Below are 22,864 nucleotides of genomic sequence, written 5' to 3'. Positions count from 1 at the left end.
TTCTCTTAAAACAAGTTAATCAAGCATTAAAAAAGCCTTCCTTTACGTTTTGAAATACATCTATATATAGAGAGAAAGAGAGACTTAAAACATAATATATAACAAGGTAACTTCAAGATATAATATTTTAAAATCTCTTAAAAGATAAAATATATAAATGTAAAATCGATGTGCAAACAAAATAGTCTCTCTCTCTCTCTCTCTCTCTCTCCCAAAAAAAAAAAGAAACACACACACACACACACACACATTATGGGAAATCAATGAGCATATGTATTAGTGACTTTTGAAATTGGTCTCAGTTTTACATAATATTTATAAATTTTAAAAATGAGACGGTGCATGATATTGAATGAAATCAAATTCTTAATATCTTCACAAAATAGAATCGAAGAAATAATGTTTCCACCATAAGTGCTTAAAATAATTTTAAATAAATCTTATCATGCCTCTTGTTGGCCATGCAAAGGAAGGATTGCATGGAGGGGATGATTTTTTACCCTTAACACTAGTTTGGTACCAAGAAGGACACTTTAATGTCCTTTTTTCATGAATTTAAGTAAAATGGTACATAAAATCTAGAAAATATCACAAGAAAAACTTTTACAACCTTATTAAATGTTAGCCAAAGTAATGGTAAAAATTATAATCGCCCACTTTTGTACACAATCTCAATAGTAACTACACTCATGAGAAGCACCTAGGCGAAACATCAGTTGATGTTTCACTAAAACTTGTACCCTAGTCTAATTCCTGGTGACTAGAATTAAATACAGAAAGTCATGTGGATCAAAAAAATTCCTAGTGACTAGAATTAAATATAGAGTCATGTGGGTCAAATATGCAACATTTATGGATTAAATTAATGACCCCATTTCATCAAATTCTCTTATGCGGCATATACACTAGATCTATCACTCGATTACTTAAGGTGATAATATTTGGTTATGCAAGCCACTTTTGGTAATTATATCATATCCCAAAAACTGTGCATATTAAAATCCGTATTTTTATTTATCAAAGATTAGCCTAAAAATAAAGTCCACTTTTGGATTTGTTCATTCATTTCATTATTTGTATATAGATACCTCATATGGACACAATTACGGAATCTATATGCACATTTTCATTGGTTTTTCATAGCAATGGTTGCTTATCAAAAAATTATGCACTATAAATTTTCTTGAATGAGCTTAAATTACAAAAATTCTGTGAGTTTGAAACCTTGAAAAATGATTATATGATGGGTGTTGGCCTATAGATACATTATAGGCCTTAAATTTTTTCCCATAAAAGCATCATGTTAATGAAAGAGGCCTTGAAAGACTAAAATTTTCCTTTTCGTCAACATTTTCAAGATATGGGTTTTTTTTGTTATAACAAAAAAATTGGTCTAACAATTAAGTTATGAAGCTTGAGTTCTTGTTATAATAAGTTTTGTCTATACACAAAGCTTGAAATCTATGCAAAATCTCATTTTGATGAAAAATTATATTCAATTATGAACAAAGCACTAAATTTTTATGATTTTTCCATCTAAAATCTTAGCACCATAATCTAACATTGGTATTAATTGTGGCTAAATTCAAAAGTTGGCTATGTTCTTCACCTCATAATTGACTTAAGACATGAATATAAATTTTGTTTCTAGCTTCACCAAATAACTATGATAAGTTGCTGAAAAAACACGACACTTCAGCGTCCAATTACAGAACTAGTTTTAAGTTCAAATGATGATGAGTTTTTTATGTGAGTTTCCCTATCCACTCAAAATAATGATTGAATTGATTCGAGTTGAGTGTTTCTTCTTTTTCCCTCAAAAGAAGCATGATGTGATATCTTTTAGGTTGTATGTCTATTTTGTTTTAGTTCAAACCAATGAATGAAACAGGATGGGTTTATATGAAATAAATAACATATTCTAAAACAAAGCCATGCATATGTTTGATTTAGGATCTTCTTTATTAGTTTCTTTTGGATAGGGGCTTCCTATGCATTTTAATCTCCCTCTGTTTGCCAAGAGTTCTCTATCCTTTGTGTATGTGTGTCACACACACACACACACACACACACAGTGCCTAATCTTTGTATTGACACACTCAGTAATATTATTTCTTGTGTTGTATTCTCTTGAGATTCTCTTTCATCTATTCCATATTGGTTTGTATTCTTGTAGTCATATTTACAACAATTGTTATCAGAGTAGACCAACATCATCGCTGCACAGTGTTGCTTATAGTACCCTCTTAGCTCACTCGAGTCTTACCATGTGGCGTGCAAGATTTTTTGAGAAAAGGATAATCCGAGAAAATGAATGAAGAACTAGATAGAGCCTTTGAAGTTTTCCTTTTAAAAATCAACTATTACATTGCCACCTCTAGGGAGTGGTATATTTTGATTATATATTTGTAACTCAAGTGCGATCATGCATGAAAAGCACTCAAAGTTCCCAATAATCACATGATACTCTAAAGTCATGAGATGCACTACTAACAAGTTTACCAAAAGATTACCAAATGGGTCTTCTTGCTGGGATGGTGAGCGCTTGGCACTTTAGCTTCCTAGAATTGCATGGGAGATGAGCAAAGTTCAAAAGTGTCATCGAAGCACAATATTGAACTCAGGCTGCATGCAAGAAGTGGTTTGGAAGACGGAATGCAACACACTTGCCTCATACACATCGCTCAACCCTACTTATCACTACATGGCAAAACTTTGGAGGCTCACACTCTATGCATTACACCACCCACATTGGCCACATTTACAAAAGCATTTTACCTCACAGAGAAGATACCGTACGCACCTATGCAGGCTTAAGCCTAATCCTTCTTTTGCAATCTGCACCATAGCATCTTTTAGATTTGGCTCCCACTTCCTTCGATGTGAGAGTCAATATCGGGGCAACTAGGGAAAAGTCCCTTTGCTTTAGCACACTGCAGCCCTTGCTGTTCGAAGTGCCTTCGCTTTTGAACACATTCAAGCTTGCTTTCCTCACATGTTCAGCCTGGACCACTCATACCTTCCTCTCCAAGCCACTTAGTGGACTCTCAATTACCACCCTCATTTCCACAATCTTCAAGCAATGAGTATCAACATAGCATATCGTCACATAGGTCATATTTGACCTTTGAGGATGATCATCTCCCCCGTCTCTCTCTCTCTCTCTCTCTCTCTCTCTCTCTCTCTCTCTCTCTCTCTCTCTCTCTCTCATCACCTTGTCACTAAATCGCCCCCCCCCCCCCCCCCCCCCCCCCCCCCCCCCGAGAGACACTCTTATGAACAATACAAGAGCAAATAAAAGAAACAGAACGTTTAGATTAGCAACCACACAATAACCCACCCATATTGGAAGATCAGGGTTTCAGAAACTTCTTGAATCGCATGAGACTTTGATAACATTCGTGACCGTACTCGACGGCAACTAATGTGAAAATTTCTTCTGTTAAGTAATCCTGATCAAGGGCATGTATAGAAATACGCTTTAAATTACTATACTTTCAAAACAACAGACACCAGATCTTTGGTTCCATGAATGAAAATAGGATATCCTGATAACATTTTTTTAAGGCTTCTTCTGTTCCATACAATTCACGTGGGCTGCAATTTGAAAATGTAGGCAATGCAAATCTATTAAGACTGTACATGCAAATCTGTTAAGACTGTACACCATGAACAAATATCAATCTGTACAATACTCTACAATTAATTAAAAAGAACCTTTCTTTTTACCGCTGTGAATGCATGCTCCGTGCAACCCAAGCACTTGATTCAAAATCAGCTGATATTTGCACGCGGAGAACTTCATGAAGTGTGCCTCTATCAATAACCTCCAAAAAGGAAGGTGGTTCCAACTCTGCTAGAGTGAGCAGCGATGAAATCCGCATGTGCATCTCATCATGTCTGCGGAATCCATTAGTCCAACCACCAAGGCTCCACCATCTTAAGCATACTTGCCTCTCACCCACTTTATTCCTGCTGAGCGCCTCTCTGGCCTCTTTTTCCTGTTGATAAGCAAGAAAGATCTGAAACTCTATCACAACAAAAAGGCAGCAATGGAGCTGTAAGGGAATAGTCCACACCTTCATTTTCAGGTGTGTGAGGCAATAATGCAAACCAAGAAGGTTTATAAGAACACTCAGCTTTGGCACTAGCAAAAAAATCTCCACATCCAGACACTGTAAACCGCTTGAAGAGAGCAAATTCATTGCCTTTTGATAGTCAGCCACTTCCATCGAGTCAAAGCATGCTCGCTCTTTTACATAATCAATAACGGATGCAGCTCCAAGCACCATTTGCCTGTGCAAATAAATATACTCAGCCTGCCAGCTCTGCATAATGAATTCAACCAAATGAGTTCATTGACTTATCCAACTGCTTGAGCAAAAAAACAAGTTGCTAAAAAATCAAAGTTGTACTGGCAATGCCAATTTATGAAACATTCAAGACCTATGCCCTATGAGGGACAACTTATAAGGAACATTCTTAACGTCAAGGTTTCTTGTAGCAAATAAGGGTTTTTGCAAAGAAATTCAACACACTCCTTTGTTTTGGATGCTCTTTTGCAAATGACAAGTAGAAAGTTGAAGAAAGATGGCTTTACAGGCATTTAAGAGCATGGGAGATGGAGAACCACTCTTTTGCAACGAGAAAAACAACGTTTTTGAGATTTAGTTACTATTTGAGGATATGGTTTGGGAATTATCTGGACTAGATTACATCTTATTTGAACATGTTTGATCTTGTCTTGGTGCCGATTGACTTTGTTTGATTCTGGTTGCAATGCTGGTTTCAATGTTGTTTGATAATCTTTGAACGACGTAGACTACGGTCTAGGAAGCGTTTAGTTATACTTGGAACCTCTGAATGATGCACGGTGCGGTCTGGGATGTTTGAAACCTCTGAACAACGCATGATGCAGTCTAGGGAGCGTTGTATATCGAAACCTCTAAACGACGCAGAATGCCGTCTAAACGACCAAGCTCCGGTCTAGGGAGAATTTGGTTGTATCTAGATGTCTTTATGTTTGGTGACTGTATATGTGCATCTGTCATTGCATAGCATTTTCTGATGCATCAATAGTTCCAAGTTGGATGAGATAGATTGGATATGTGGTCTTAGTGCATCGAGACACCCCTGCAGCGCTTTGGGTGCGATGGCTAATATTGTTATGCCGGAATATCTAGAGTTCTGATGCGGATGAGCTGATTAGATAACAATCTGATTTTGTAGAGCTGTATGGTGTAATGCATGCTAGAAAATGTGATGTCAAGTAATGATGGTCATCGGCATGTTTGCATTAAGGCAGTGCCTGCTAGAGAATCAGATTGAATTTTATAGGGGTAAACGTGGGCGATCACTCCTCTTTTTTTTTTTTTGGGGGGGGGGGGGGGGGGGGGGGGGAGGGGGGGGTATATGTCACAAAAGTGATGACGTGGCAATCCTAATCAAGGGAGGAAGAGAGAAGGCATTGTTATGATGATGTGACAACCTCATCATGTGGCAACCCTGTATGGAATCCCGCGGTGGATTAAGGGACCCTAAAATCGTTGCAAATTTTTAGAGATAGTGACATGGCAGATTTTGCACCCTTTCTTTTATAAGAAAATTTTTGTATCGGATGTTTTTTGACAAGTGTACTTTATATATGTGCCTTGGGGGGGGGGGGGGGCTCTCTACATTCTTGCAGTTGCAAATTTACAGAAAGTCTCTCCCCGGAAATTGTACCTTGTGTAGATCAATTTAAAAGAAAAATCCAAAGGGCGCCGGGTTTTAGAGCCAGTGCATATGGGAGTGGAACTCCGCCATTCCATGTCTATTGTGTGGATTCTCTCTATCTGCACTTACCTCATCCATAGTGGCATGACATATCTTCAAGGAGAAATTTATATACAACTATTCTTTGTCCTCAATGCACAACCTTCAACTCAATTAGATAATCTTCTCTTGCAAGCACCAAATACCTCATCTACCAAAGTCTTGAAGGCAATGTCCAGATCCACAACCCACTAATGTATGGCCAATGGATAAGTAGGATGTAGCCCATCACAATACCGTACATTTGAATACATTTTGCATGTCACATAAGACTCTACAAACTCACTTACATCTTTATGCATGCCTTTCCACCAATACCTTTCTTCTACTTTGGTAAATGTTGCCCATACACCTCGACGTCTTGCCCATGAACTCTCATAAAAATATCATGTTAAATAGCATTATCGCTTACTTAAAATCGTATTTGGATCAAAGGGCATCCCTTGTTGCTCTTGGTGATTAGCCATATTTAAATCCTTTTGTGATGACAAAAAGAAAACTCTTACCCTAGCGTCAGGTTGACCCAAAAGCATGTGAAGAAAATTGCGGTCTAACCAAAAAGGTGTAAAAACTCTAGCTGTGAGAGTTTGTGATGAAAGTCACAAAGCCGGTGTCGGGACACAAAGATTCTTTAATAGAATTTCTAGTAAAATTTGGAAGCGCTCTGTCTGCTCTTTGGTAGGATTGGTATGCTTTGAGAAAAGCACACGCTTGAAGCTCTGATACCACTGTAACAGACTTGGACACCCCAAGTCGAAAATCTGGCACAACACACGAGAGAATCACTTAAAACACTTCACAAACTTTATCACAATTAAATAGAGTCGACACGGCCCGACATAGTTCCATGCCCAAAGGTATTGGCCCCAAAGTCTGGCGCCCCTTTCAGTATTTATTTTTATATTAATGCTTGAGCAAAGTACAAAGTCCGAGGGTCCTCTCTGCTCAGTTGCTCGTCAGCAAGTTTATAGGCCCCATGGCCTTCAAACTCAAAAGCAATTACATGAAAAGCTGCAAACTCAAAAGCTTCAGGTCCCAAAAGCTACCAATGTGAAACACGGATATAGCCTGCACATGGCACAACCAGTGCAAAACGCGGAATTTTCCGTACGATCTGCCACGTCAACATAGCAACGCTTTTTTCGGAATCCGTATTGTTGTCCATGTCATCAGTGCCACGTCATCAGTTTATGACAGTTCAACCCCAAGAGAGCACTGGCCCCAAACGTTGGCGCCTCTTTCGGTATTTCTTTATATTGCTTGAACTCAGTACAAGGCCGGTACTCCAACCCCTGCACCTCTATGCGGGAGGATGCCAGAGAATGAGTCCTTGGCTCATATTCAAAGGCCCTTGGCCTTTCAAAAGCAGTTACATGAAAGGTATCAAACTCTTAAAGCATCTGACCCATAAGCAACCAGCGCATTTTGCCAAAATTCGTACAACTACCACGTGGCACTGTCAACGCTAAATTGCAGGACTGTCAGTACAGTCTGCCACGTCAGCATGTCAATGGAAATTGCGGAGTTCCGTACATCTGCCACGTCAGCAATCCAGTGCAAATTGTGTCAGTCCGTATTGCCACATCATCATCTTTGAGTGTGTGTGTGCCGGCTTTACTTCTAGTGACTTCCATAAGGTGGTAAAACTTCTTCTGCTGCTTGTGCTTTTTTTGCTACTTCTAGGGTTTATGTCCCTCTGCCGAGATCTGCAGGTTGGCTCCGTTCTTCAGTGGCTTGGCACATTAGCAGTTTGTAACTTGTGAAGAGAGGAGGTATCCCAATCAAAGCGTGGCTTGACCTGCAAAACCACTTAATGCCCAAAATAACATCACATCCACTTAATTTAGCAACCGCAAATTGATGAGTAAAATCGAACTAGTTGAATGTCAAGATCTACATTGTGACATGCAAGAGAAACAGAAGAATTCATGCCCTCCGAGCATCCCATCATTGGGTAGGTGGGAATAGGAGTAGAAGGGAGACACACACGTGTCTTAAGGGTCTCACTAATGGTGTCTTGTGTGCTACCAAAATCAAATAATACAATGACCATTTGATCATTAACATGTCCTGTCACGTGCACATCTAACCCCATGTGTGCGTGGACAAGCTACTTCATGACAAGGGTTCAGTCCAGTTCAGTCAGTCTAGAATAGAAAGTGATCTGGCACTTTTCTGAGTCTATTCGCAGGCCGTGCATGTCCAGACACTTAGAGTAGATGCATATCCTCTGGTTGCACACGGCATGACCATCAGATTTCAGTCAGAACCCATCAGGAGCATTTTTACAGTGCATAGACCTATTTTCCCTATTTCACTTATTATTTTTAGGTGACTTTGTTGGGAACTAGGTAGGGCAATTTTGCAAGGAAGTGTATAAGAAAACCTAGCGCTAGCACTTTTTGGCAGAAGAGGCAACAGGAACCAAAGTGTTCAATAGGCACCTTCTCAACAGGACCCCCCACACCTAGCGTTTTTGAAGCAGCCAACCTAGCGTTTTCAACATTGCAGACAAGTCCAACGTTTTTGCATTGCAACAACCTGGCAACAGCAAATCAAGATCAGCCCTGGCGTTTTGCATTGTAAATCAGCCCCGGCGACAACAAGACCAGCAAAATCCATAGCGTTTTTGCAAGGAGACAGTTTTCAGCCCTAGCGTTTTTGCATCTGCAAGAGACCTAGCGTTTTTGCAGATCTTCGTGACAGAACCACACGAGGAACCAGCGTTTTCAGTTTGTAGCAATCAGACATCGTAGTAGAAGCCCCGAACCTCGCAGACCTCACCTTCCTGCAGCAGCACGGTCAGATCCCGCGTAGTTTGCAGTTTCAGCCCAGAAAACGCAGCTTTCAGCATCTGCGTTTTCGGCACGTCGTCGGCGCATCGTCGTCATTGACATAGTCACCGACATAGAGTCGGAATTCAGCAGATAAAGATTTGCAGATTTCAGCCATTAGCGTTTTCAGATTGCAGCCCGCCTCATCGTTGTCCTCATCGTCGTCGACATCGTTGGCAAGTCCAAGCATTGTAGAGATTTGTGCAATCAATAGTAGACCGCTCTCGCCATAGAGAATGGGGCCTTCGGAGGAGGGTTTTGACAACATTCTGGTGTCGTATTCTTCTCTCTCTATCTCTCAGTCTCATGTACCTTCATTCACAGTGTTCACCACTTTGTTTGTGTCCATTGCACTCTCTCACTAAAGGAACGGAAGCTCTCCCTTCCGTAAGTAAAAGGAACCTTGAGCACAGTTCGGAGCACTCATCTTGAGCAAAGTTCAACATTCACTTCTGCTGCACCTTACATTGGTATCAGAGCTTTGGCAGTGTTCTATATCACTCAAGGAAAGAACCACAGATTTTTTTTTTGCTTACTGCGGTCGCACGTAACCCAAGTCCTCTTGGGCGTATCGATTCCTAATTGTGTCTTTGAAGAGTGACAGGAATCCCAAGAAAGAAGGGCTTGTCCAGCCTCCCCTTGTTTCTCTTTTCACTCATTGAGAACGAACCGTGCACTTAGCAGCCAGCCAATCGACGTGAGGTGGGAAAAAGCAACCTTGGTGTGAGCGCAAGGCCGCCACGGGGTGCGCCCGCAGGAAAGAGAAGAACTCGGGTGAAGAGACGATCCTTCTCTAACACAAATTGCAAGCTAAAGCAAAACCTCAAGAACCTCAAGACTCAAGAACCTCAAGAACCTCAAGAACCTCAAGAACTCAAGACCCTCAAGAACTCAAGACCCTCAAGAACACAAGAACCCAAGACCCACAAGAACCCAAGTTCCTCGTGAACTTAAGAACCCAAGACTTCAGTGGATGGTCATCACCCAAATCGGAATGGATACTTCGCATGGAGGTGGTGAGCATGGGAATCGCGAAGAAGAGTTTTCCCCACCAGGAGGTTTTTCCCACCCTCCCCCTTCCCCATCTCCGCCAAGGATTGCACTAACTCCTATGGAGGCTTTCGACAAGATGATGATGGATAGAAAGTTAAAACGCGAAGCAAGGAAGTTAGAACGAATGGCAGCCATAGATCATGAATACGAAGAAAGAATGGCAGCCATAGGGCATGAGCGCGAAGAAACATAAGCAGAATTCGATCGCGAGAACAAATCAAGAAAAGCGATGAGCGACCACCACATGAAAGAGTTGTTGCGACTTTTTCCTAATGTGCAGGCACAAATTAAGCAGAATCCGGAGAAGGCGACTCTCTCAGTCTCTTCTTTTCCAAAGCATGACACACAAGATTTGCATGATGATTTGGATGATAATGATAAGCATGATGAATTGCATGATAATGATTTGGATCATAATGACAAGCATTTGCTGTAAGGTGCAGCGGAATGAATGTTTGAACTTTGCTCAAGATGAGTGCTCCGAACTGCTCAAGGTTCCTTTTACTTATGAGGAGAGCCTTCCGTTCTTTAATGAGAGAGTGCAATGGACACAAACAAAGTGAATGAACACTGTGAATGGAAGTGCATGAGACTGAGAGATAGAGAAAAGAATACGACACCAGAGACGACGTAAAACCCTCCTTCGAAGGCCCCACTCTCTGTAACAGACTTGGACACTCCAAGTCAAGAATCAACCGCGACAACACCAAATAACCACTTCAAAACAATTCACAGATCACAATAGATTTGCACTGGCCCGGCGGAGTTCCGTGCCTAGAGATATTGGCCCCAAAGACTGGCGCCCCTTTCGGTATTTCTTTTTGTATTAATCAATCATCAAAGTACAAGAGAGCGGTTAGGGCTTCACTCTCAGACTCTGCGTGCAGATGCTCTGAGAAGTGAGGCCCTCACCACTAATTTAAAGATTACAAGGGATGCCCAAAAGCAGAGCCCCAAAAGCTTTTAAAATCAAAAGAATCAGTTTTCTCTCTCTCTTAGAGAGTCTTTTCTCTTTTTTTTATAAAAAAAAGCAAAAGCAAAATTCGCGTCGCTCATCATTTTCCAAAAAAAAAAATCTTTTTTTTTTAAAAAGCCTCCGCGATTTCCGGAATTAGGGTTTTTGGCAAAAATTAGGGTTTGCAGGAATTTTAGGGTTTCTGGCAGAAATTAGGGTTTCTGTTGTCCGCCACGTCATCACTTTATGACATACCCCCCTCTTGAAAGCATTGTAATCAACCGCGATTACGCCTGCAAAACCGACAAAAGCCATAAACCGTCTTAGCAGACACTGACTATTAGTACCTACGTACTAGGAACACACATCTAACACATGTACAAAATCGACAGTCACATCACACGACATCACAGGACATCACCAGACATCACAGGACATCACATGACATTCAACATTCATTCGGATCTTAGACCATGATTTATCGGCAATGTAGCTAGCAATCACATCTAGGTCCAATCGGGACCTCATCGATGTCCGATTGACTAACCCCTATTGCAACCATGTCTATTCGAGATCAATCAGACCAAAATGCTGCAGTCATTTCGGCATCAGTTCCTGCACTCACAAGAAGTCAAGAACAAATCAGTATCATTATCAGGAATTCCATTTCATAAAGTCATCCAGCAGAATACTGTCAGCTCTCAGTATCCCTGAAGCTCAAAGAGACATCAGTGACTTTCGTATCAAAATTGAGGCATCTGTTGACAAGGGAGCGGAGTGACTCCCCTCTTGTGCATCCCACTGCACCAGATCTCCGGCCAAGCTGAATTCTGGGTTCCGTTTGGAGTAGACTATGCTAAACCAAAACATCGAGGTAAAGTTTCACAATCCGAGGAGTATCTGCTAGGTCCTCCTCCTCCATCCACTTCGCATCAAATGCAGGAAAGTTCTTGAATTTAACCAAGAACCGCCTTCGGACTTTACCTTTCTTCGTATCGTTATGTGCCAAAATCTGTTCAGGAACAAGGATCTCCTCGTTTTCTTCCACTTCGGGTTGCTCATCAGGCTCCCCATCATCATGCACATCACCCTTAACAGGGTTCAAGAGACTCACATGCAATGCATTATGAATCCTCCAAGTATCTGGCAATTTCAATCGGAAGGAGACATCATTTATCTTTTCAGTAATCTGCAAAGGTCCGTAGTATCACATACTAAGCTTTGGAAAAAGCCTCTCCTTTCCCTTTTTCTTTCTTAGGCGTGCCTTCTCAAAAGTAAGAGCACCCAATCATCCTCCTTCAGTTTCAAGTCGCGACGATGGCGATCCGCTGCCTTTTTCTGTCGTTCTTGAGACTTCTGCAAAGTCTCGCGAACCTTGGCAAAAGCCTTATCCAAATCTCGCGAGTATGTCCTAACGATTTTAGAAAAATCTGAAATGAGAAGAATCTTCAGTAGATGCCGACGAAGCTGTTGGGGAAAAATCCAAGAGAAAACACATGAGGGGAGCGAAGGCAGAGGCTTCAGACAAGGCAGAGAGCAGTTGAGGAAAGACGACTGTGCGCACCAAAAAATCTTCGGTGAGGTGGTTACTTCAACTTGATGGAAATTTTGCATGCGTTTATCCGAGTTCGATTCTCTTTAGGAGTTTTGGGGACTGTTAGGCTAGCGCCTACACACAGGTTAGCCGAGGCCTCAATCGGGATCTACAAAGGTTCCGTGCAATAAAACCACGAACCTACCAGTATGTCTTGAATATTCATCCGCTTCAAAAATCTAATTTTTCGTGCTCAGGAAGGATGGAACCTTCGCAACACTTTCAACAATCTCACATGGCGTCTTTCTCGTCGAAGAGTGTATTGTGTTACTATAGGCAAATTCCACCAAAGGTAAGTTCTTTTCCCATTGAGTCTTCTGATCCGAGATACAAGACTTCAATAAATCTAAAATCACTGAATTGGCAACCTCAAATTGCCCGTTAGTCTGCAAGTGGAACGATGACGAGAACTGCAACTGCGTGCCAATGTTCTCCCAAATTGCCTTCCAAAACAAACTCATAAATCTGGGGTCTCTGTCGGAGAGAATCGTCTCAGACGTGCCATGTAATCAGAAAATCATCGTGATCATTCTGTGTTCTCGGGATATCAAAAATAATGAAATCCATTTCAATATTTTCCCAGGGGCGGGTGGGTATGGGTAAAGGCTGTAACAATCCCTGTGCCTTATGCCTGTCAAACTTGACCTTCTGGCATACCAAGCAACTGCGCATAAACTCTTCCACATCCTTCTTGAGTCTCCGCCAACAGAAATATCTCTCTACCCCTTTCATGGTGGTAGCAATGCCGCGGTGACCCGTAAAAGGTGGACAGTGGCATTCAGTCATAACCTTATCCCTCAACGGCTGTGTAACGCACAACATAGTCTTTTTCATCAAGTAGCCTTCCCGAAGGGAGTATCCAGCTACTGTCTCCCCATCCCGTATCCGTGTGAAAATATCTGCAAAATTTGTATCTGTGGCACACTAATCGACCATATCCTCAAAGCTCCTATGATGTATCGCGGAAATAGCCAGAACCAACGGTTTCCGAGACAAAGCATCTGCCACCACATTCTTCTGTCCCTGCACATGGACAATCTGGAAGTGAAACTGTGACAAGATGTTCGCCCACCGCATCTGTTTTTCCGAAAGCTACTTCTATGACAAGAAGTAGCGCCAACTCTGATGGTCTGTAAAGATAGTGAAATCCGCTCCGAGTAGGTAATGCCGCCACTGAGCAAGAGCATGGATAACCGCCAAAAGCTCTTTCTCATAAATCTGTGCTGTCATCTCCGGCCTAGAGAACAAACGGCTCTCGTTAGCTATGACATGGCCTTCTTGCATCAAGACCGCACCCAGACTACGACCACAAGCATCACAATACACTTCAAATGACTTCTGCAAGTCCGGCAAAGTCAAAACAGGTCCCGTAGTCGATTTCTCTTTCAATGTCCGAAAGGCAATCACCTCTGTGGATCCCCACGAAAAAGGTACTCCTTTCTATGTCAAGGTATGCAAAGGGGAAGCAACCTCTGCAAACTTTCGTATGAACCGCCTGTAGTACGAACACAGTCCCAAGAAGCTTCTAACTTCATGGACATTCCTCAAATCGGGCCAATCACGGATAGGCTCTATCTTGGCCGGGTCCATTTGCACTCCTGCTGCTGACACAATGTGTCCCAAAAAGTGTATCTCTTGTAGGAAAAATTCACTTTTCTTTGCATTAATCTGTGATCTCATAATGCCTGAAAGACTTGAAGCAGATGATCTCTGTGTTCTGCCTCATTCTTGGAGAAAACAATGATGTCATCAAAGAAAGTGCCAGCAAATAGCCTGTACTCTCGAAAAATCCTATCCATCATCCGGTTAAATGTCGCAGGAGCATTGGTTAAGCCAAAAGGCATCACCAAAAACTCAAATAACCCAAAAGTCGTTCGAAAAGCTGTCTTGTAGACATCTCCTGGCGCTATCCTGATATGATGATATCCACTCTTCAAGTCAATCCTGCTAAAGCACAAGGATCCCTGTAACCTGTCAAGTATATCATCGATCCTAGGAATCGAAAATCTGTTCTTGATGGTGATTTTGTTGAGAGCGCTATAATCGATGCACATTCTCCAAGATCCGTCTTTCTTCAAAACCAACAACACTAGACAGCAATACGGTGAAGTACTAGGCTGGACAAGACCCTTTTCCAAGAGGTCTTTCACTGGGTTCATAATCCTTTCATTCTGTACTCGACTCACACGGTAAGGTGGCCAATTCGGTGGCGTGCTTCCAGGTATCAGATCAATGGTTTGATCTTCAGGCCCTCTCAAAAGCAATTGGCATGAGCGTGAAGAAAAAATCTTGGCGTTCTTTTCTTCAGGTCAAAACATATTCAACCTTTATCCATCGTTCAGTTCTCCCAAAAGAATGAGTAAGAAAACTGAAGTTCATCAAGTACAATCTCTAAGCCTTTCATTTATCAAAGTCGCTTTCTCGGCCCGGTAGTCAACCACGGCGTAGTTCTTGTGGTACCAAGGGATCCCGAGTAGAACGTCACTCGCGTGCCCTGAACACCCCTATCATTGCAAACGAAGTTTGCCAATGCTAGGTGTAATGGCAACATCCCATCCGGGTGCCAGTCGAACTACCTCCGCCTGTGGCGTTAGTCTATCGGGCGTACTTCCAAATCGAGCCGCCAATTCCAAGTGAAAAGAAGTTGGCCTTGGCTCCTTCAAAAGAGCTTCCTGATCCTGCACTTTGCCCCAAAAGCGGCAAAGTTTGTACTTTCATCATTAGATTCGGTGCAGATCCCACGCCATGTGGTACTAGTTCTGCTTTTCTATCTGCCTTTTCTGCCACATTCCTCAACTGCTCTCGAACTCTCAGACCTGTCGTCGTCTTTATCATTCTGTTCTTTCTGTGCCTTTTTAGAGCACTTCGCGGAGATATGTCCATGTTCCCCGCATCCAAAGCACTTCCCCTCTCTGATGAAGCGAGCTCTCTCCTTAGGAGTAAGCTTGGGTCGTGCATCATTTTTATTTTTATTTTTCCGAGAAAAAGATCCTTCTATTAGTTAATGAAAGCTGCCCATAGGGCTACATCCACCTCTACAAGAGAGGACTACAACAAACATGATGGGGAGACTCTCCCAATGAAAAAACAGCATATATACAATGGGGCTAAATCAAGAGATGGGAGGAGGGAAAAGCCACACAGGTGGACAGTAGTGCCATCTGAGCACCCCCTGGACCATGGAGTAAAATGGCCCAGGGTGCCAGAGACGAAGGAAAGCCTCGCGGCGCTCTCGCATGCGGTCGGAGCTGCCCTGTAGTCCCTCAAGCTGTCCTCTGAGAGTATGGATCAGCTCTAGCCAAAAGTCACGAACAGTCTCTACTAGTGGTACAAGGCGAGCCTCAAAGATGCGGAAACAACGGGCCCGCCAGATGAACCAGAGAGCTAGGCCGCTGATGAGCTCCCAACACTCCGCTCTCTCACTGCTCCACTCCTGTGGAGTAAGGTCTGCAGCAGGCTGGAGTGTAGGTCGACCCCCTTGTATCACTATCATCCTGCTGGTGGAAGATAGCTCAAACTGAAGTGCCGGGCCCGTGAGGGTGGACCAAGCCGCCGCCCCCCAAGTGTACTGTCGAGCCGTGGAGAGGGCAAGCATCAGCCGAAGAACTCGTAGCCACACCTGCTGGGCCGAGGGACAGTCCCAAAGACAGTGTCGCTGACTCTCCACCAACTGGTCACAGGCTGTGCATGCGGCCGAGAGACCACAATGTACAAGCCAGCTCCCTACTGCTGTGGCTCTGTGTGCAACCAACCACTGGAACAAGGTGACGCGCCTCGGTTGTCTGGAGTCCCACAGCCTCTGCCAAAAAGCTGCCAAGAACTCAACTGTGAGACCCTCCTCCTGCCAATGACGTGCTGCAACGGGGCGGGCCTCTCTCTGTGCTGCAAGTATATGACGTCCAAGCCGAACAGTGTACTGAAAGAAAGGGACTCCTGGGCGGTCTGCAGAAGAGAATGGGTCCCTCCATAGCCACTCACCAGGATCCCACTGTACTCGTGCCAGTGGACAGCACTCCCAAGCCCATAGCCTCCAGTGTCCTGTCTCAAGAGCTGCTGGGTCAGGGTCTATGACGCAAGTCCTCCCACAGATGCCCACAACTCGGATCCTCTGGAAACAACACTCTGCTACCTGCGGGGCCTCTACTGCAACTCTCTGTAATCGTCCCCCACCCTGAAGCTCGAAGAACAGGGCTGGGACAGTCTCTGAGCAAGCCCTGACTGAAATGAGAACCTCCAGTCGTGTGAAGGCTCCCATCCACCGGGGTGCTACTGGCTCGAGAGGCGTGAGCCAATCAGCTGGAAATGACTCTGAGATGTCCTGACACATGCTCTGAACCCCTCTCATGCCCTGTAGCTGGACAACCTGCACCTCCTCTGACAAACCTGTGAACTCTAGCCAGTCACCTAGAGAGCGCGCTGGACCTGCTGCCATGGGACCCCAAGAAACATGAGGCCTACTCCCAACCAAGTGGCCTCTTTGAGTGCTAACCATGGGGTTCCAGACGAGGGGCTGCCGTAGGCGCTCCTCCGTGCACGTCGGCTGCCGCTGCTCTAGGCCACGCCGCAATAGCTCCCAAGACCGAAGCAAACTCACAGCGAATCGGTCCTCCAGTCTCCTGCTCAAACCAACTCGGCGCAGCTCTGTAAAGATCCATCTGGTCGAAGGTTGCCAAGGGCCTCCTGCCTGAGGCACCCTGGCACGAAGCCTCTGCAACAAGAACTCCTTCCAGGGCTCCTCGCCTGGAAGAAGTCCTCTGACGACGAACTTCCCAAGAAGGGCTCTGCTCTGCTGTGCTGGATCAATGATCCCAAGCCCTCCCTGAGAACAAGGAAGTGTGATGACCGACCAAGCCACCTTGGCTCGGGCAATCTGAGTGTCGCGACCAGACCAAAGGAAGTTCCTGATCAGCCTCTCTACCTGGCTGATGCAAGAACTCGAGAAGATCCAGCAAGAAGTGATGTACCACATAGTCGCCAACAACACCTGGTTGGCAACTACTACTCTACCAGCCAGTGAAAGTCGTGCTGAGCTCCAATGTAACAGCTTTCTCCTGATGGACAGGAGAAGAGGAGCAATCTGCTGCTCGGGGGACAAATCCAAACCAACCTGACAACCCAAGTACCGAACTGCAGTCCCTGGAGGAATCCACCTGAAACCCTCTCCTGGCATCCAATCTGGCACAGGAGCACTACCAACTGAGAAAGCCACTGTCTTTCTCCAGTTGATCAGTGCGCCCGATGCACAGCAGAAGGTCTCCAAAGCCTGCCCACATCTGTGTAAATTGGCCTCCTGGCCCTCTAAGTACAAGGCTGAGTCGTCGGCAAACTCAGCGTCCAGAAGCTCATCTCCCCGTAGAGGGAGTGCTAAGCCCCTCAAACCAACCTGCTGTGACACCAAAAATCTGCTCATCGCCTCCGCATAGAACAGAAAGAGAAAGGGGGCAAGAGGACAACCCTGTCTGACCGATCGTGTGAGCATGAAGCGCTCACCTCTACCTCCTGCCAAAAGCACCTGACTGTGGGCCTGTCTGTACAAAGCTGACACCCCTCTGATCCAAGCCTCTGAGAAGCCCATCCTGCGTAGCGTGCCCTCTAGAAAGTCCCAGTCAACTCTGTCGTATGCCTTCTCAAAATCGAGAAGAAGAATCACAAGGTCCTCCCCACGGAGCCGTGCAAGGGCAGAAGCCTCCCAAAAAGTGAAGATGTTGTCAAGGATACTACGTTCCTTGACAAAACCTGTCTGAGTCCCATATATAAGGCTCTCCAAAAGTGGCTGAATCCTCAAACTCAGAGCCTTGGCAAGAATTTTGTAGGCTGAGTTGAGAATGGTGATGGGACGCCACTGTCGAATCTCATCCAAGGAGCCACCCTCCTTTGGAATGAGGTAAATCGGGCCCTCACTCATGCTATCCGGCATCACTCCTATGTGCAGAATGTATTGAAAGGCACTACAAAGATCTGGGCCAAGCAGGTCCCAGTACTCCAAGAAGAAGCTGAAAGTCAGCCCATCCTCACCTGGACAGCTACCACGAGGGAGGGCCCTAAGAGCCGTGTGCAGCTCCTCAAGCTGAAGAGGTAACTCAAGCCTCTGCCGCATCTCCTCAGTCACAAGACAAGGCATCTGTGCCCAAACCTGCTCCCTGCATGCATCCTGTCTCTCTGACTCGGGCTCAGCCGACAGTAGCTCACGGTAAAAGTCAGTAGCAACTGCACGCATATCCTCTGGCTCGCAAACAATTGACCCATCGGGTCTCCTCAACTGATTGACCTTGGCATGCGAGTGCCGAGGTCCCACTGTCTCAAAAAAAACACCTGTCACTCTGTCACCCACCTGAGTCCACTGAGATGCCTGTCAGTGGAAGGCAAACTCATGGCGCCTCTCCTCTGTGCAAGCAAGCTCCTGACGAGCCTGCTGTAGCTGCTCCTCCAACCATGGACTGTCTGGATGCTGCTCATGCATCCTCTGTAGTGAAGCAATGCCTCGTCTGAGACGCTGCTCCTCCTCTCTCGCTGCAGCCCGTCGAGCCAAAGACTCCTGGAGAAAGAAGTGGCTGAGCTGAGCTAGGCCTGAGGCCACTCTGTCTGCAGGTGGAGCCTGGCTGTCCATGCCCTCTGTCCATAGAGCCTCGACCCTCTCTCTGAGTGCAACAAGACCCGCTCTGGGATGCGAAGCATCGTGCTCCCACTCCTCTGCCTGTCTGCCACTGTGAGGATCACTGGTGCATGGTCCGAGAAGGATGTCCCTGCCAGGATGCCCACTGATCCCCCCAAGTCACTGAAGTGGTCACCAGTGTAGAAGTGATCTATGCGCGATAGATTCACTCCTCCCACTCTGCGGTCCGATCTAGAGAAGGCAAGACTCTCTGGAGGCCTCACAAAGCCAGAATGCTACCATGTATCCGAGACCCTCAACGTCATACAAAACCTCTCCCAAGCTGCTAACTCGACTCCATGCAAAGTAGCATGGCTGCCTCCGATTCTGTCAGAAGGGTCCTCCAACATGTTGAAGTCCCCTCCTACACACCACTGGTCAACCTGTGGCAAAGACTCAACAATCTGTGACCAAAACTCTGCACGAGCACTCGCCACATTGGGCGCATAGATGTTCAGGAAATCCACAAGGCTACCCTGAACCTGCATAGTAATCCATTGAGCCCTGCCTGGTACAATAATCCCTCTGCCCACAATGGCCTGCTGTAATGAGTCCGCAATAGTCATGCATACCCCACCCTGGATGCCTCCAGGTCCAAAAGCAGCTGACCAAAAGGTATCATAGCGTCCACGCAAGATCTGACCACATCGCCGAATGCGGCTCTCAGACAAATGGTGCTCCTGAAGCATAAGGAGATCAATCTCTCCTCCCACAAGGCATCGCTGAAGCTCCTGACGCAATCGGCCCCACTGTCGCTGAAACTGGGACCCACCGAGTCCCTGCACGTTCCACGAGACGATCCTCATGGGGAGCGAGAGAGAACAGATGCTGCCGCAGCAGCAAGACGAGCTATCTTCGAAGCAGGCTTGGATGGGGAGTAATCCGCATCCGAGCGTCCTCTAGATAGGCGAGACTGCAGTGAGTGCCTGGTCCAAGCCCAAGTAGAGCGAGCCGTGCGTATAGCAACCTCCTCTGTCCAGGAGTCCTCATGAATGAATACATAGCAAGGCAAACACTGCGTATCAGCAAAAAAGTACACCACAATGTGTCTACATCCTGCTGAGTCTAGGGGTGTCACCGCAAACTTGGCCAGTGGCCACAAAGTCTGCAGCAAATCTGTAACGCCAAGTTCTCCCATGTGGTGAGAGAACTCGAGAACCTGTGTATGCAACCATCCCACCACTAAGTCGAGGGACCACTCTGTCTCAGTCCTGCCACAGAGGGGGAAGGAGAAACCAACTGCCGAGTCCAAGGCCTCTGTCCCCCTAGCGGCGAGGAACAAAGCGTGGACTCTGAAGCAGGTTGCCTCGTGGTCTGCTGCGGAATCGCCAAGAAAACGAGTAAACCCGTAATCGAAGAAATCCCAGCGGCGTCGGAGGTCAAAGCTCGTCAAACCACGAGGGATAGCTGCAAGAGGAGATGTCTGAATCTGCAGTGGGGGCCGCATGAAGGGCTGACCCTCTCTCGCTAGGCGACTCGTGGTGAAGGCACTGCCAAGAGATCTCCTGGCCGCCGGCAAGGGTCCAATCTCCTGAGCCGACTGTGGTACTGAAGCAGGAGGAGGGGGAGAAGGGGCTGGGGGGGGCGGGGGAGAGGAGAAGCGGGGTGGGGCGGCAGAGACATGGGGGGGGCGAGGTGGGGAGTGAGCGGTAGCAGAGGGCGAGGGAGGGCATGAGAAGGAGGAGGGGAGATCGGAAGGCGGAGCGGCTGGCGAGGGTGAAGCAGAGGTGGAGGCTGGCGTAGGGGGCTCCTCCTGCTCAAGAGGACCAAAGCGGTTCCCCGTGGGAACCCACTGCTGCAGAGTAGGCACCTGGGGGCCACTCTGAGTGCCAGGCTGTCACTGTGGCCCCTGGCGTCGACGGCCACGGGCCTGCTGCCACCCCTCCTCCGCTGGAGCCTCAGGCTCGGAGGGTGGCGCTGAATCTGTGCTCTGTGTCGCTGGCTGTGGCTGCGGCCCAGCCTTGGCAGGCTGGGGCTGAGGCTGGGGTGCGGGTCGTGGTCTCCTCCGTGGACAGGCCTTCGCTAGGTGGCCCATCTGTCTGCAAATGAAACACTGGTTCGGGAGACCCGAGTACTCCACACTCTGTCTAAACCAACCCCCACTCACCTGAGGCAGAAGGATGACCTTCGGGAGCGTGTGGGTATCTCTGACCAAAACTCGAACTGAAGGGATGCCAGCCGCCTTGGCAGCTACTGATGCTGCCGTACGAGGTGTCTCCAGGACAGTTCCGATGGCGGAGCCAATCCTGGAGAGAAGTGGAAGGTACTCCCTCCGTAAACCCGGAAAGCAGACTGAGATGGGGATGTCCGCCTCCTCTACTAGCACATCCGAAGACGGGTCAAAACCATGTCGCCACTGTCGAAAGTGGGCGCGTGCTGCTCGGATGGCCAATGGACTCATAGCTATGACCTTGGAGGCCATCTCAGAAGTCTCGAACTCAATCTGGTAGTACCCCCGTCCGAGAATCTGGACATCCAAGATCTTGCCCACCTCTGCGAGGAGGCGGGCCTGGAGAAGGTCTCGCAGCTCTCCTCTGCTGGGACGAGTGCCGAGAACCTTGCAGATGACAGAAGTCGCCTGCAAGCATTCTACCTCCGTGGCAAGGCTCGCTTGCTCTGCCGGTGTAAGAGCAAGTCGAATGGTGGGCTCAGCGGGGTCGGGCAAGGGGGCTTCAGGCGAGTCCCTCTGAGGTGGAGCTGGAGCCTCCATTTGTGTCTACTGCTGAGTCGAAGAAACGGGCGGTGAAGAAAATCTGCGAACGAGTACGTCCAGCACTTGTCCGAAGAGAAAGCGTTGCCGAGCCAGGTGCAGAAGACCTTCGGGAGCAAAGAGGACGGGGGGGGGGGGGGGGGGGATGGGGGGACGGCGAGGGCGAAGTGGGCAGCCGGGAAATGTGCGGGTGCACAAGCGGCAACGAGCGGGGGGATGGGGTGGGGATGGCAACGCGAGAGGAGGGCAACGGGCAGCCTTTGGGGCAGCGCGAAAGCAGGGGGGGCAGCGGGCGGGCGGCAGCGCGCAGGGGCAGCGGGTGGGGGGGGGGAGGTTAGTGCGCAGGGGCAGTGCAGGGGCAGCGCGGGGGGGGGGGGGGGAGAGGGTAGCGATGGCGCAGCAAGGGGGGGGGCGAGCAGCAATAGCGAGCACTTCCGAGTCGTGCATCATTTTTCTCTTGGTTGCTCTTTTTTCTTTCTACTTTCATTCCCAAAAGTCTGTTCGGCTCGTTGTGTCATGGCCTCATCTGTGGGGTAGGTAAGACTGTCAGAGTGAATAACAAAGCCCCGCTTCGCATGACTCATCAACTCCTGAATAGAAGCTGACTTCTGTTCCAAGCAGTGATTTCGGATCTCTGTAGGTAGACCCAAGGTAAACCGCTCAATCTGTTCTCTGAACGAGATCTTCTTGAATGAAGAGGCGGGTAGAAAAGAGCTCCAGAATCTTTCACAATAAGAATTCACTGTATCGCTCTTGGTCATCCAGAGATGGTTCCAAGCAGCTCGTACATCTCGTTCACATTCTTGCGTCAACCAAGAAGAAATAAAAAGCCTCTTGAATTTCAGCCATGTAACTGGCACAGTCTTGCTTAATAGAAGCGTGGACCACCAAGTGCGAGCATTCCCCTTAAAATAAGAGGCAGCTCTCCGAATCTTGGAGTGCTCTGAATAGCGTCCTCCCGCGAAAGCGATGTCAAACTGCTGTATAAAAGACAGCCTTCGAAGCATCTGAGTATCCTGAAAAGTATCAAACTTGATCGAGTGGCCACCTTCCTTAAACTCTCGGACTTTCTTGCTTTTATCTTCGAGAAAGTCATACTGGTTGGCTTTGTAAAAATTCTTCTTGTTCGCATAAAACTTTCCGTCATCGGAATCTGAGCTGTCTGTAGACGAGTCCTCAGTAGAACTGTCAGTCTCTGGGCGAGATTTAGCCTTCTTTGCCTTTCTCTTGCCCTTTCCAAAGCGTTGCTTCT

At 46.7% G+C, this 22,864-nt stretch overlaps 1 protein-coding gene across 1 annotated transcript in view; it reads right to left on the bottom strand.

Moving 5' to 3' along the window:
* Positions 1–3,499: 3,499 nt before the first annotated feature.
* Positions 3,500–22,864, bottom strand: part of LOC147465597 (F-box-like protein) — a 34,529-nt gene continuing 15,164 nt past the window's right edge. The window contains exons 3-4 of the mRNA XM_086520805.1: positions 4,080–4,328; positions 3,500–4,001 (exon numbers count right to left, since the gene is read on the bottom strand). Of these exons, the coding sequence (XP_086376931.1) occupies positions 3,726–4,001; positions 4,080–4,328 (525 nt within the window). The 3' untranslated portion in view covers positions 3,500–3,725. The remainder of the gene's footprint in view (positions 4,002–4,079; positions 4,329–22,864) is intronic.

This window comes from Adiantum capillus-veneris, chromosome 1 (genome assembly GCF_014529385.1).
Source record: "Adiantum capillus-veneris isolate H3 chromosome 1, ASM1452938v2, whole genome shotgun sequence".
NCBI lineage: Eukaryota > Viridiplantae > Streptophyta > Polypodiopsida > Polypodiales > Pteridaceae > Adiantum > Adiantum capillus-veneris.
This window is presented reverse-complemented; position numbering and strand designations above follow the sequence as displayed.